A 12523-nucleotide genomic window follows, 5' to 3' on the forward strand; every position below is an offset into this window, starting at 1 on the left:
CATGACAATTATATGAGTATAACAATAATATATGAGTATACAAATAATATGTGAATATGTGTATAACAATATGAGTATAACAATAATATATGAGTATAAAAATATAAGTATAATAGTAATATATGTGTATAACAATATGAGTATAAGAATAATATATGAGTATGACAAAAATAAAAATAACAAAAATAAATGAGTATGACAAATGTAACAAAATTATGGGAGTATAACAATAATACAATATAAGTATTACAAGTATATGAGTATATGAGTCTATGAGTATAACCGAATTATGAGTATGACATATGAGTAGAATAATAATATAAGAGTATATGAGTATAGTTATAATAGAAGAGTATGACAATAGAATGTGGGTATAACATATGAAAGATAGATGTTTCAATTTGAATTAATTTTTAACTTATTAACTTATTTGATAACGCTTAAATTTGTTATATACATTTACTCTACTGAAATATTTTTCATTATTTTTATTTAATATATTTAAAAAAAATCTATTTTTAGAATTGTTTACGAAAATTCTAGAAATCGTATTTATTTTTTCTAATCTAATCAGAGAAGTGTTTGTAGTTGTTTATTGTTTATTGAGTATATATTCGTATTTCTAATGCATTAAATTAAACGTATATAATTTTGACAAACATGTACAGACAAGTAATATTTAATTTAATATATTACAATATTAAAATTTTAAATATCACGCACAGCTGAGTCAAGTTTTCTCATGATTCGCTTTACAATTTCTGTTTCACATTCAAGAAATGATTTTCAATCAGTTTGGAATAAAGATATTAATGTTTTGAATATAGTCAATGTTATCGAATATTAATAGATTCTTGGATTGCTTAAAACAAAAGTCCTTCTATTCAATTTCTATATTTATTTATTTTTCGTGACATATTTTGGACTCCGGGATACACCTAAATTATTTGATGGCATCGACTGCTCCTAGTCAATGCCAGCTGAATGAAAACATCGCACTTAACGTAAAGTCCAAAAATAGATACCCTATATCAATTAGAGTATATGGAAGTGAAATGATTTGTCTCTCGGTTTACCCATTCCTGTTCATGTTGCGATTCGCATTCATATCCAAGTTCGGATTCGCATTGGGATTCAGGTTCGCGTTTCGGTTCGCATTCGCATTCCAGTTGTTGAGCAACTCGGCGACATTCTCCATGTTGATCACGAACAGATCGTCGTCGTTGAAGATCATCTGGTGGTAGTCGTACTCCTCGTCGCTGAGGAAGCCCTCGTTGACCATGTAGCGATCGTGGTCCGGGTCGACCTCATCTTCGGAGCCGAAGCTGTCGTAGTCGTCCGAGTAGAAGTCGAACTCCAGCAGATTCGACATGCGCACCAGGCACAGGTCGGACGAGGAGGGCGGGGTCAGGCAGGCGTCGACGATGTCCTTGGCGGCAACGTCCGCGTGCTGCAGACTGAACTCGCTTATCTTGCTGCCGTACACGTGCATGCGGATGGGCAGGTGGCGCTGGTTGGTCTTGTCGCGCAGCTGGAGGCGCAGCTTGAAGATGATGTCGTGCAGCAGCTTCTCGGTGAGGCGCGGGCACTCCTCCAGGTGCAGCTCGTGCAGCTTGGGGCAGGCGAGCAGGAGCCGCAGCACCGCCGCGTTGCTCAAGTTCGGCCAATACTTGAGGTTGATCTGCTCCAGCTGCGGCAGCTGGAACGACTCCAGCTCTCGATCGCCCACGGCATTGTTGTGCGGCAGGCAGAGCGTGTGTAGCGCCTGCAGCTGCCCGACCTGCGCGAGCATTTCCGCATTGATCGAGTTCTGGCCGCGCGCCTCGAAGTGCAGCAGCTGCTGCGCCTTGTGCTCCACCAGCCAGGTGAGCAGCTCCGGCCGCAGCGTGGTGCCCTGCTCGTAGCTGTACAGGATCAGCTTCTTCAGGGCCGGCAGCTTGGCTATGTGCTCGTACTCGTTGGCCGGGCCGCTGCTCAGCGTGAGCTCCTCCAGCGCCGGGCAGCACTTGCCGCTGACCATCTGCTGGAACCCCGTGGTGATGGTGTAGACGGCTTTCAGGTTGAGCTCCCGCAGCCGGGTCAGGGCCTTGCAGATCTTGGGCAGGTACTTGGACTGCAGCCCGTTGCAGCTGGTCAGGCTGAGGTGCTCGATGCTCGTGGGCAGACAGTTCATGTTGACCCCGGTCAGCTGGTGGTTGTCCGACAGATCGAGGCTCTTCAGCTGCAGCAGGTGCTTGAGGGCCAGCAGGCTGGAGTTGTTCAGGCCGCAGGCGCGCAGCTGCAGCTCCTCCAGCTGCTCCAGCCGGGCGAAGATCTTGTGCATGTTGCGCACACTCAGCTTGCTCGCCGTGACCCGCATCGAGCGCAGATTGATGCAGTGCAGCCCGAAGAACTCGCACAGTCGCTGGCAGCGACCCGGCGGAATGATGCCCTCGATGTGCAGCACATGCCGGCCCGAGAGCACGAAGAAGTCCCGCATGTCCCACACGGTCATCGCGTCGAACACGTCGAAGCTGATGCTGCGGTTCAGCGCCGGCGACACCTGCTGATAGACGGACCGGAAGCGTGTGCAGGTCCTAGCAAAGTGAATGCGGTCGGGCAGCGAGAGCAGGCGGATTATGTGCTCCAGGCAATGATCATTCAGATTCAATATATCCGATGCCCTGGCGCCTGCTGCAGGTGTTGCTGCGTCTTCTGCCGGCTCCTCCGGTTGGCCGCCATAGGCATCCGGCTGATGCCAGCTGTCGTTGGCCTGCACCGACAGTCGCCGCCCGTTGATAATGTGCAGAGTCTTGCGCAGGGCCTTGGCCGCGTCGCGCGGATCGCTGAAGTAGACGTAGCCCGTTTTGGTTCTGCGGCAGAGCTCGCGCGGCTTCTGCTTGCGCTGCGTTCGGCTGGTGAACAGCTGCAGCCGCAGCACGCGGCCAAAGCCCTCGAAGTACGCCAGCAGCTCCCGCTGCAGCAGCTGCAAGGAGAACGAACGGCTCAAGTCACAAACTATATTAAGCATAAGCAAACGCCACACCCACTTGCCTCGGCTGCCACATTGTAGAGGAACAGCTTCCTCACCACAATGTGATCCTCGGTGTAGGCGATGCTCCTCTTGAAGTAGTAGTTCTGCTGCGAGGGATTGTTTATAAAATTTGCCATTTTTCGGGACACCAGTCCCGATCCACAGATCCACGCCTTTGCCCAGTTTCTATATTCCGGGCGTACAGCTCGATGTTAGTTAATGCTCGGCATGCTCTACACGAATCTATTTCCCTTCCCTCCCAACTCAGCAGCACCACAGGAGCTGTCAGATGTTTATTTATAATACAAATATTTTTTGCTTTGAATTTTAGTTTTATTTTTATACATTAATTTTCTTTTTTAAATATTATGTTGATTTTTTTTTTAATTTAAAAAAAATAAAAATATTTTTAAATATTATTTTAATAATATTGTTTACTTTTTTTTTTTTTTTTTTTTTTTTATATATATATATATATTAATTTTCGTTTTAAATTATATTATTAAGCATTGTTTCAAAACATTACATTTTTAATATTTTTTGTAATATTTGAAATAATAAAAAAATAAATAAATAAATATTATACATATTTAAGATTGATTTCTTTTTATTATTTCTTATTACAATATTATAAACAAATTTAGTATTAAATTTTTATGTTTTTATTTTCTTAAATAATTGCCTTTTTTTTGTTTTTCTCTCACTCCATAAATGATTCTTCAATATGACTCTTCTTCCATTATAATAGTGCTCAACCAATTGTATATACAATGTGAGCTGTTCGATGTCTTCCATTCTCTACCGATTCGCACACAATTTTGCCGCAAGTCTCGGCGAACGTAATTCCAGTGCTTCCTATGAGCCGGAAAGCGTATTAAAAATCTGTCACAAGTGCAGGCAACCAGGAGATCTAGGTGCCCAGATATGCGTGTGAAAGAGAGAGAGAGGGGGAGAGGGAGTGGAACAGAGGATGCGAGTGCTTGGGCGACAGCAGACGAAAAAAAAATTGCATGTGCTGCAGAAATTAGTAGGGACGCGTCTCTTGTTACGCTGCAATGCCTGTGCCGATGCTTTTGCTGCGTTAAGCAATAACGCACACACACACACGCACTTGAAGAGCTGCACTTACATAAGCCCAGCCCCAGCAGCACGAGAATGTGGCCAGAGCAAACTCATCCAGTTACCTACAGCACACATTAAAGGGCACGAAATGAGCTTGAAAATGGAAAAATGCGGTTAGATGATTATTCAGTAGATCGTGAGCATAAATTGGAGTGCGTGGAAAATGCGTGTGCTAGAGAAGAGTGATGTCATATAAGTAAAAGCAAGTAGAGAAACAGTTTTCCTTTAATAAAAAGAAGTAGAAAATAACAAAATTGGCAGTAGAGTAAAAAGTAAAAGGCAAATATTGCAAAATATTGTACATAGCTTTTAATTTTAAACTATTAAACTGAGCAAAAAAACATTAAAAAAAAAAAAAAAATATTTGGAAAATTAATTTTTCCAAGTTCAGTTCATTATAAAATTTAAAAAATCAATTATAAAAAATTATTGTCTATCTAAAATATCAGGAAAGAATCATAATCATTCCGTTTACCCCAAGCAGAATAATCTGTGTTTAGGATTATTACTGAAGATTAATAATTATGTTGATTGTCTGATATATTTTCAGTATAAGTTGCTTCTTCAGTTTTGCAGAAATAAAAGGAATCAGCAAACTCTTAAGAAGTCAATGAAGAACTTAAAATGAAATACATTTCTCAATCAAAATACCAACTCGTATATCAACATGTTATTCCACATGATTGCTGCATTCCGTTATCTGCACTTTTGGCATGCATTCAAGTACGACTGGGTGCATACGTATATCACTCAGTGCTGTAGTTATCAGCATAGTTGCTGCCTTGTTGCATTGTTGTTGCTGCTGCTTCCGTTCTCCGTTTGCCTCCGTTTCCCCAGACACTTGAAACTGCTAACAACGCACGCTGCTGCTGCTGTTGTTAGTTGGCATCCATAAATTCTTGCATTAATGGCAATGCGCTGCCTGTTAGAGAAGAAGGGGCGTGGCTGCATTTGATGCTTCCTCTTTCATGTAAATGTCACCAAGGCAAAACTTTGCAATGATTGCAACAGGACAACAACAACAACAGCAACAATAACTGAATCAACCCTGCCTTCCAGCATCTAGCACAAAATCCGAGCTATCAGCTCTGGCAGCGTGTTTTGATTGCGGTTGCAGCTGGCAACAGAGAAAAATAAAAAATAAATAAAAATCAGAATGAACGAATTTTGTCAACATATTTTTTACGAAATATATTTTTATATATCTCGTATTCACTATTGCCACGCATTTGCCTGGCAACAAGTCTTTCTCGATCTCATTCTATTTCTATATATAGTAGTTGGTATAGATTTTTTTCGTCAGACAGAATCCAATTCGAGCGCCGGCCAGGCTGAGGAGGATGAGTTTATTTTAAGTAGTTTTTCGGGCGAATTCCCTCAAGCAGTTCCTGCCGATAGCTGCGGGGCTGGGGTGGGCGTGGGCGTAATAGGGCAAAAGGATGGTCGCACAATTCCAGCATTAAAATTCAATACACAGTCAAACATAAATTCGATAAGTTTGAATTCGGGCAGCAGAGCGAAAGAACGAGAGAGGGAAGTGTGGAAGAGAAGGGGGAGAGAAAGAGAGCTCAACATGTTTTATTTGGCCAAGCGACGTGCGTACAAAAAAATACATAGTGTGAATGCATTTGTGTGTGTGTGTGTGAATGTGTGTGTGTGCGTGTGTGTGTAGTGGGAAGCATAAATTCAATAGTCGCCAACATGCGACTGCCGTTCTCAAAGCCTCTCTCTGGGCCCCTCCCCTGCCCCATGGCGCTAGCAAATAAAATAAAACTTTATTGACACAAACATATAACTCCCAAATGGACATTGTCTGTCTCCTTCTTTCGCTCTCGCCTCGCTCTCTCTATCTCTCCCAGTGACTCTTTTGTGTGTGTAGACAAATTTATGCATGCGCAAATATTGTCGGCATTCGATAAAACATATTGACAAACATTCGCATTGAACTTTAAACAAATCTCTGTTACACATAAAAAAAAACGGAAAACTTTTTCGTGTGGGCGAAAAGAAACTAATGTTGACAATGGTCAAAAGTTGTTCAAGAACTCTGAGCGCACAAGTGTCAATCACTTGAGCACAGTCGCTGCTTTCAGAGCGAAAATAATGCACACAGTGGCAGCCGCCAGTATGCAGACCAGACTTACGAGGCGAGAGCGAAAATCCATTTGTGCGCCAAACGAACTAGAAGAAATTATAATCACATCACACACTAAACTCAACTTGATACTCGAGAATGTAATATCTGTATACTGTAGCTCGATTATCGAGCGTACTGGAACCAACAACAGAGAAGATGCTGAAGTGAAGCTTAGCTTTATCGGGGTAGCAACGATGGAGTTTAGCTTAGAGCTCTGCAAGGAACGGATCACTAATAAATAAACCTCATTGCGAGGCGGATTGTTTTCAGCATAAACAAAAGTAAGATAAATATACTATAAATACCTACACTTCGATCTGAAAATATTTTTGATAAGGAAAATAATTACCGGTTCAGTTGAAATTTTCATAACATTTGCAATTAATTTAGCATAATCTTTAATAGTTTTTGTAATATTCAATATTTTTTTCAATTTTATAATTACATTTTAATTTAATTTAACTTTGATAATTTTTTTGGAATATTTCATATTCATTTTTTTAAATTTTTAATTACATTTTAATGTAGTTTAACTTTGATTTTATATATTTAAATTATACATAGGGATTATTAAAATTTTTTTATACATATACATATCTATATTTATAAAATGTTTTTACTTTTTTTTTCAATACTTTTCTTATAGAATCAAGCGCTACTTGAGTCTGTTTACCCGAATCAAATTAACCCGCTTTTCTCACTTTTTGAATAAACTTTGGTTAAGGCCAAATAAAAGTCATTTTGATTCGGTTTCATTTCGAGTCTTAAGCTCTTCATATCTGCACCAATAAAAGAACATGCTGAACTTTTTATGCGCCAACTTTTAATACTTAAGCCCTTTTTGCCTGTATACCCATTGAATATAAGACGAGGCGCAAGGTTGTTTGGTTACTTGAATATTAAAAAATTTAAGTATATATAAATTGCTGAAATGAATACAATCTATGGAATAAGCTTGTAGTCCCCAGTCGCATATTATCTACTATTATATTTTTAACAACAAAAATTCACATCAGACAGGATATTTACTAGTCGAGCATTGCCTACAGCTTTACATGTTTTTTTTTTCTGCAGCTGCTGTTTCTGTTGTTTGGCTCATTTAACGAAACGAAACAATTAAAACGGCTTTTGCACTAAACTGGCAAAAAACAGTTAAGCGACAGTTATGTAAGAGTGTGTGTGCGCGAGTGTGTGTGTATGAGTGTGTGTGACAGCTTAAAATGCGAAGCAAAGTATTTTGCATTTGCCGCCTAATAGAACTTTAATTGTTTTTACTTGCCAAGGGCTGCATTAAAATGCCTTTCAGCTGCGAGACTTGAACTATGAGGGAAGGAGAGAGGCAGAGAGAAAGAGAACTAGAGTGAGAGAGTGCCAACTATTGAAGTTCGGCATATGCAAGTTGATATGCTGAAAAACAAGAGCTCGAATTGAGATTGAGATTGAGTCCTGCAGCAACTTTGCCAGACTTATGGCCAAAAAGTTGCACAACTTGATATTGGCTCGATAAGGCGCACAGGCACGAACCGGGCTAAAGGACGTGGCAGCGGCAGCGGCAGCGGCAGAGGGGCGGAAGCGGGGCGGCAAGTGCAGGCAGAACGTGCGAAATTCTTTAGGCAAATTTCCACAGTTTTTGACATGTGCGACATTAGATTGAACGGCAGCAACATAACGGATATGTGAGTGTGCTCATGTGCATATTTGTGTGTGTGAGCGTGTGTGTGTGTGTCTGTGTGTGTGGGTGACTTTCATTATGCTTAGCGCTAGCTATAGCCGCCACTAATAAAAGCTTTATGGCAGCCTACACACACACCCCCACACACACACACCCACACACACACACACCCGCACACACACACACACACACGATGCAGCCAAGGACCTGGCGCTTCGGTAGTTGTGCCTGCAGACCCGTTGCGGCTGCCATTCAACTTATTGCCTCCAGCGCGCCCCCTTCGCCCCTCATCAACCCTCTGTGTATAGGCCCGCTCTGTTCCTGTTGCCTGTATCGTGGGCCCGTTTACTCCCGTATTTTGTGTGTCTGTGAAAATATTTTCAAAGTCTTAACCTAACTGGCTGAGCAATCATAAATCAAATGCCGCCGCTCTACCTTTTGTTGCTTGAGTGCTCGCACATTCCCACACAGACACACATTCAAATACTCCCGCACTCACACACATACATATGAGCTGTTGTCGTCATCGTGTAGCTTAAATTTTATTTATGGCTCAAACTGCTCCTTTTACTAGTAGCTGTGTGCGTGTGAGTGTGTGTGTGTGTGTCTGTGCGCCTGTGTCTAACATGCGAAAATGCCGACACACGCGTTCAGGAGAAATCGAGTTTAAAAGCCTTGGGCTGAGCATGCCAGACTGTGTGATATGCTGTTTATATATTCAACAATTCACAACAATTCACTCCATCAATATTTAAAGCAGCTTGTTTGCATAGCCCACAAACAAATTTTGCTGGAATTTTATATCTAAAACTGAGTTGAATTACTTTAAATTGTAAGTCAATTAGTTTTATATGTATTTTAGTTTAAGGAAATCAATACTATCTTGAGCAGCATATGTGATCATTTTATAAATTATTTTCTTTTTCTTAGTATCTATAATACTTATTATTAGTATTATTATTTAGTTCATTAAAGTTTTATTTATAATCTTTAATATATTTAAGTAACTAAAAATTGGAATTTTTATATGATATATTATTTATAATGAATAATTTGTATATGAATATTTATCGATATGAATTCCTCCTGAGTAGTAAGAAAATTCTTAAGATTTTCAATGCTCAGATACATATCCCAACTATCCCATTTTTTTTACAGGGTATTATTCTCGGCATGCCTCGCACAGAGGGCCACAAAGCGTTGGCATTGAATAAAGTTTTGTGTCTATCAACGTGCAGCGCATCGAACCCAGGCGCTGAGGCTTTCCTTTCCCCTTGTTGTTGCAGTTGTTGTTGCCTACTTATATGTATATATTTTTTTGTTGTGTGCCAAAGGAATTGGGAAATTGTGAAACAGCTTGCGACAAAATAGTTGATCAAAAGTTTAAATTATATGAAAAAAGAAGAGCTCAAAATAAATATGAAATGTGCGGCATTAATCAAAAGTTCCATAAATAGCAGAGCTGCAATCCATTGATGAGACAGAAAGAGAGACAGAGTTAGAGAGAGAGACAGAGAGAGAAGGGGAGGGACAGAGAGAGCATTTCAATGTTGTTTCTATTTTTGGTTGCGCTTTGCATTTCATTTTTTGGCAAAGTGAAGCAGAAAACGTGAACAATAAATATGAAAGGAATAAAAACAAAAACAGAAACAGAGAGCAGTAAAAGAGAACTGAGGATAAATTTATTGCCCGGCGCAATTGTTGCGCTGCGAACACGGGGCGGATGAGCGACGTTGTCGACAAGCTGACTGCACAGCTGATTGAAGCTGACATTTAGCCATAGAATGTGCGGTGGGGCCTACTGTAGAAACGGAGAGACAAAGAGAGGGGGCGTGGCTGACTGACTGACTAAAAAAATGGCCAAAAAGCGGTCAACGTTTAGCTATTGCAACGCTTCACTGCCTGCCTGTCTGTCTGGCTGTCTTTCTTTGCCTTCCTGTCCAACTGTCTGCCAGTTATATTCATAATATTGTGGCACGTGTCTATGTGTGTGTGTGTGTGTGTGTTTGCTGGTCAATGATTTGTGCATATTTGAAATTTTTTAGCTGCAGCCGCTAACCGAAACCGAAAGAGGCGCCAAAATGTGTCACGTTCCAATGGGCAGCCATGCGGCTTTAACGCAATTAGCCACAACAAATGGCTGGCATGATGCAACATCATCATCGCCGTCGTTGTGATTAACATGATCATTATCTCGTGTCGCGGCACGTGCAACATGCGTTGGTTACACGCATCGCTTCCAGCTGCTCGGACGCTCAATCTGCCTACAATCCCTCTCGGTCTCCCTCTCTCTCCCTCTCTCTCTCTGTCTCTCCTTGCCGCATTGTGGCACAATGAACTGACAAGTGTAATTATGTTGCTGTGTTGCGAGTGCGAGTGGCTCTGCCTCGCTCAACATAACCGCTGATTGCAAGTTTATATCCGCGCAGTTCATGTTGAACGCGGCTCTTGCCACTTGCCCCGGCTTCCACTTGATGTTGCTGCAGCAAAAGAATCTTGAAGTATGATAGGGCTAAGATACCCTTTATTTACCAGAAGTGGGTTACCTCAAGTCACTCCAATAATTAGAAGCCTATAAAATGGTGTGTGGAATGGTCTATTGAGGCGTTTCTCTGTTAATGTTAATTTCTTAACAGAGCAACACTTAATTCTATTAACATACCTCTGTTATGTTTATTATGTTATGCTAAATTATATTATATGAGCCCTGTCTAATCCATATGAGGGTTATGGTATTAGCTCTCTGTGCCATTCAACCCCGTTAGTAGAAACTTTAACTACAGGGTATTTTTAACGCAAAAGGGAACTTTATGTACATATATATGCAGAGTAAGCTATAGCATACTAAAGTAAACGAGTATCCACTAATTGGCTGCGTATGTGAGCCGCTCTGAATGTATCTTCATTCCCGTCATTTTTTTTTTTTTTTTGCAGCTGGCGGTTAGCATTGGGAAAAGTTTTTCGGCTGTGTTTATGCGGTGATTAGTTGCGGATTTTTATGTGCCAAGGATGGGCTTGAATGGTAGGTTAGTTAAGTAGTTGTCAGTTACCAGATGCCAACCGTCCAAGAACTTAATGAAAATTAGCAACATCAAGTGGAGCCAACACGGAGACACGCGCAGGTGAAACTAAACTAATTAGTGAAGGGAAAATAGTGTGAAATTACGATTAAATATTCGGTAACTGGGTAATTGGTTGGGTGGAAGGCGTTGAATTAAAGATGTTGAGACTGACATAATGTCCATGTAGGAATGAGCAAAAATAGGATTGTCAATGTCAATGACAATGACAATGACAATAACAATGACAATGACAATGACAATGACAATGACAATGACAATGACAATGACAATGACAATGACAATGACAATGACAATGACAATGACAATGACAATGACAATGACAATGACAATGACAATGACAATGACAATGACAATGACAATGACAATGACAATGACAATGACAATGACAATGACAATGACAATGACAATGACAATGACAATGACAATGACAATGACAATGACAATGACAATGACAATGACAATGACAATGACAATGACAATGACAATGACAATGACAATGACAATGACAATGACAATGACAATGACAATGACAATGACAATGACAATGACAATGACAATGACAATGACAATGACAATGACAATGACAATGACAATGACAATGACAATGACAATGACAATGACAATGACAATGACAATGACAATGACAATGACAATGACAATGACAATGACAATGACAATGACAATGACAATGACAATGACAATGACAATGACAATGACAATGACAATGACAATGACAATGACAATGACAATGACAATGACAATGACAATGACAATGGCAATGACAATGACAATGACAACGACTTAATTATTATTAATAATAAAAGAGATGTTATGCACCTATACCTAAATTTCTGTATGAAAATCTGCGACACAGAATATACAATTTAGTTTGAAAGCAGAAATTTTCTTTGTGAAAATTGTTGATGTTTCAAGACTTAAGAGACGGAAAATAAATTGAAAAATCTATTTGGCCTAAATATTTTGGTTATTTTGGGTAAACAATTGCATTGTTCGGGCACTTTTCTGCCTTTGGCATTTTTGTCTGTGGAGCGGCATAGTGAATAGTGCAATAAATATTGCACGAAAATGTGTTGCAGAACTGGCAAAAGAATAAACAAAAAAGCAGAGGGAAAAAATAAATAAAAATAATTTAGTGGTCAAAAAAGTTGAAGCAACACATTTTCATTTTCATCACAATTCATAATTTAGCAAGCCGCAAAATGCAGCAACGGCCGCAAAAAGGCAAATAGTTGGCAAGAGGGATGGGGCTCGGGGCTGGTGTTGGGATCGGGGTGGGGGATAGGGGTGCACAGCAGGCATTTAGATTAGTTGAGGGGCCGACAAGGAGACAAAGGGGCACTTTAAGTGAAACTAAACAGCGATGCAAGTGACGTTGTCGGATTGCGGCTGCAGCAGGAGCGGAACCCCCTCTCTCCCTCTCTCTTTATGTCTCTCTGTGTGTGAATTGGCCAAGTGTCCTGGGTGTCCTTGCTGCA

General features: G+C 40.5%; 1 protein-coding gene across 2 annotated transcripts; it reads right to left on the minus strand.

Annotated features, from left to right (window-relative positions):
- Nucleotides 1-883: 883 nt before the first annotated feature.
- LOC6575685 lies at nt 884-3269 on the minus strand. Of its 2 annotated transcripts, none has more exons than XM_032729258.2 (2): nt 3034-3269; nt 884-2965 (listed from the first exon to the last, which is right to left on the minus strand). In XM_032729258.2, the coding sequence occupies exons 1-2, from the start codon at nt 3148-3150 to the stop codon at nt 1073-1075; spliced, it is 2010 nt and encodes a 669-aa protein (XP_032585149.2). In that variant the 5' UTR covers nt 3151-3269; the 3' UTR covers nt 884-1072. The 2 variants fall into 2 exon arrangements, with proteins under 2 accessions (XP_032585149.2, XP_032585150.2); XM_032729259.2 differs by having other exon boundaries at nt 3030-3147.
- Nucleotides 3270-12523: the final 9254 nt, after the last annotated feature.

This window comes from Drosophila mojavensis, unplaced genomic scaffold (assembly GCF_018153725.1).
Source record: "Drosophila mojavensis isolate 15081-1352.22 unplaced genomic scaffold, ASM1815372v1 contig_36, whole genome shotgun sequence".
Classification (NCBI taxonomy): Eukaryota; Metazoa; Arthropoda; class Insecta; order Diptera; family Drosophilidae; genus Drosophila; species Drosophila mojavensis.

Excerpts from the sequence above, each read along its gene's own strand:
- LOC6575685 (XM_032729258.2), bottom strand. The coding sequence starts at position 3,150 with ATGGCAAATTTTATAAACAATCCCTCGCAGCAGAACTACTACTTCAAG. Across the intron at positions 2,966-3,033 it reads TCTACAATGTGGCAGCCGAG|CTGCTGCAGCGGGAGCTGCT; the intron begins GCAAGTGGGTGT and ends TTCTCCTTGCAG.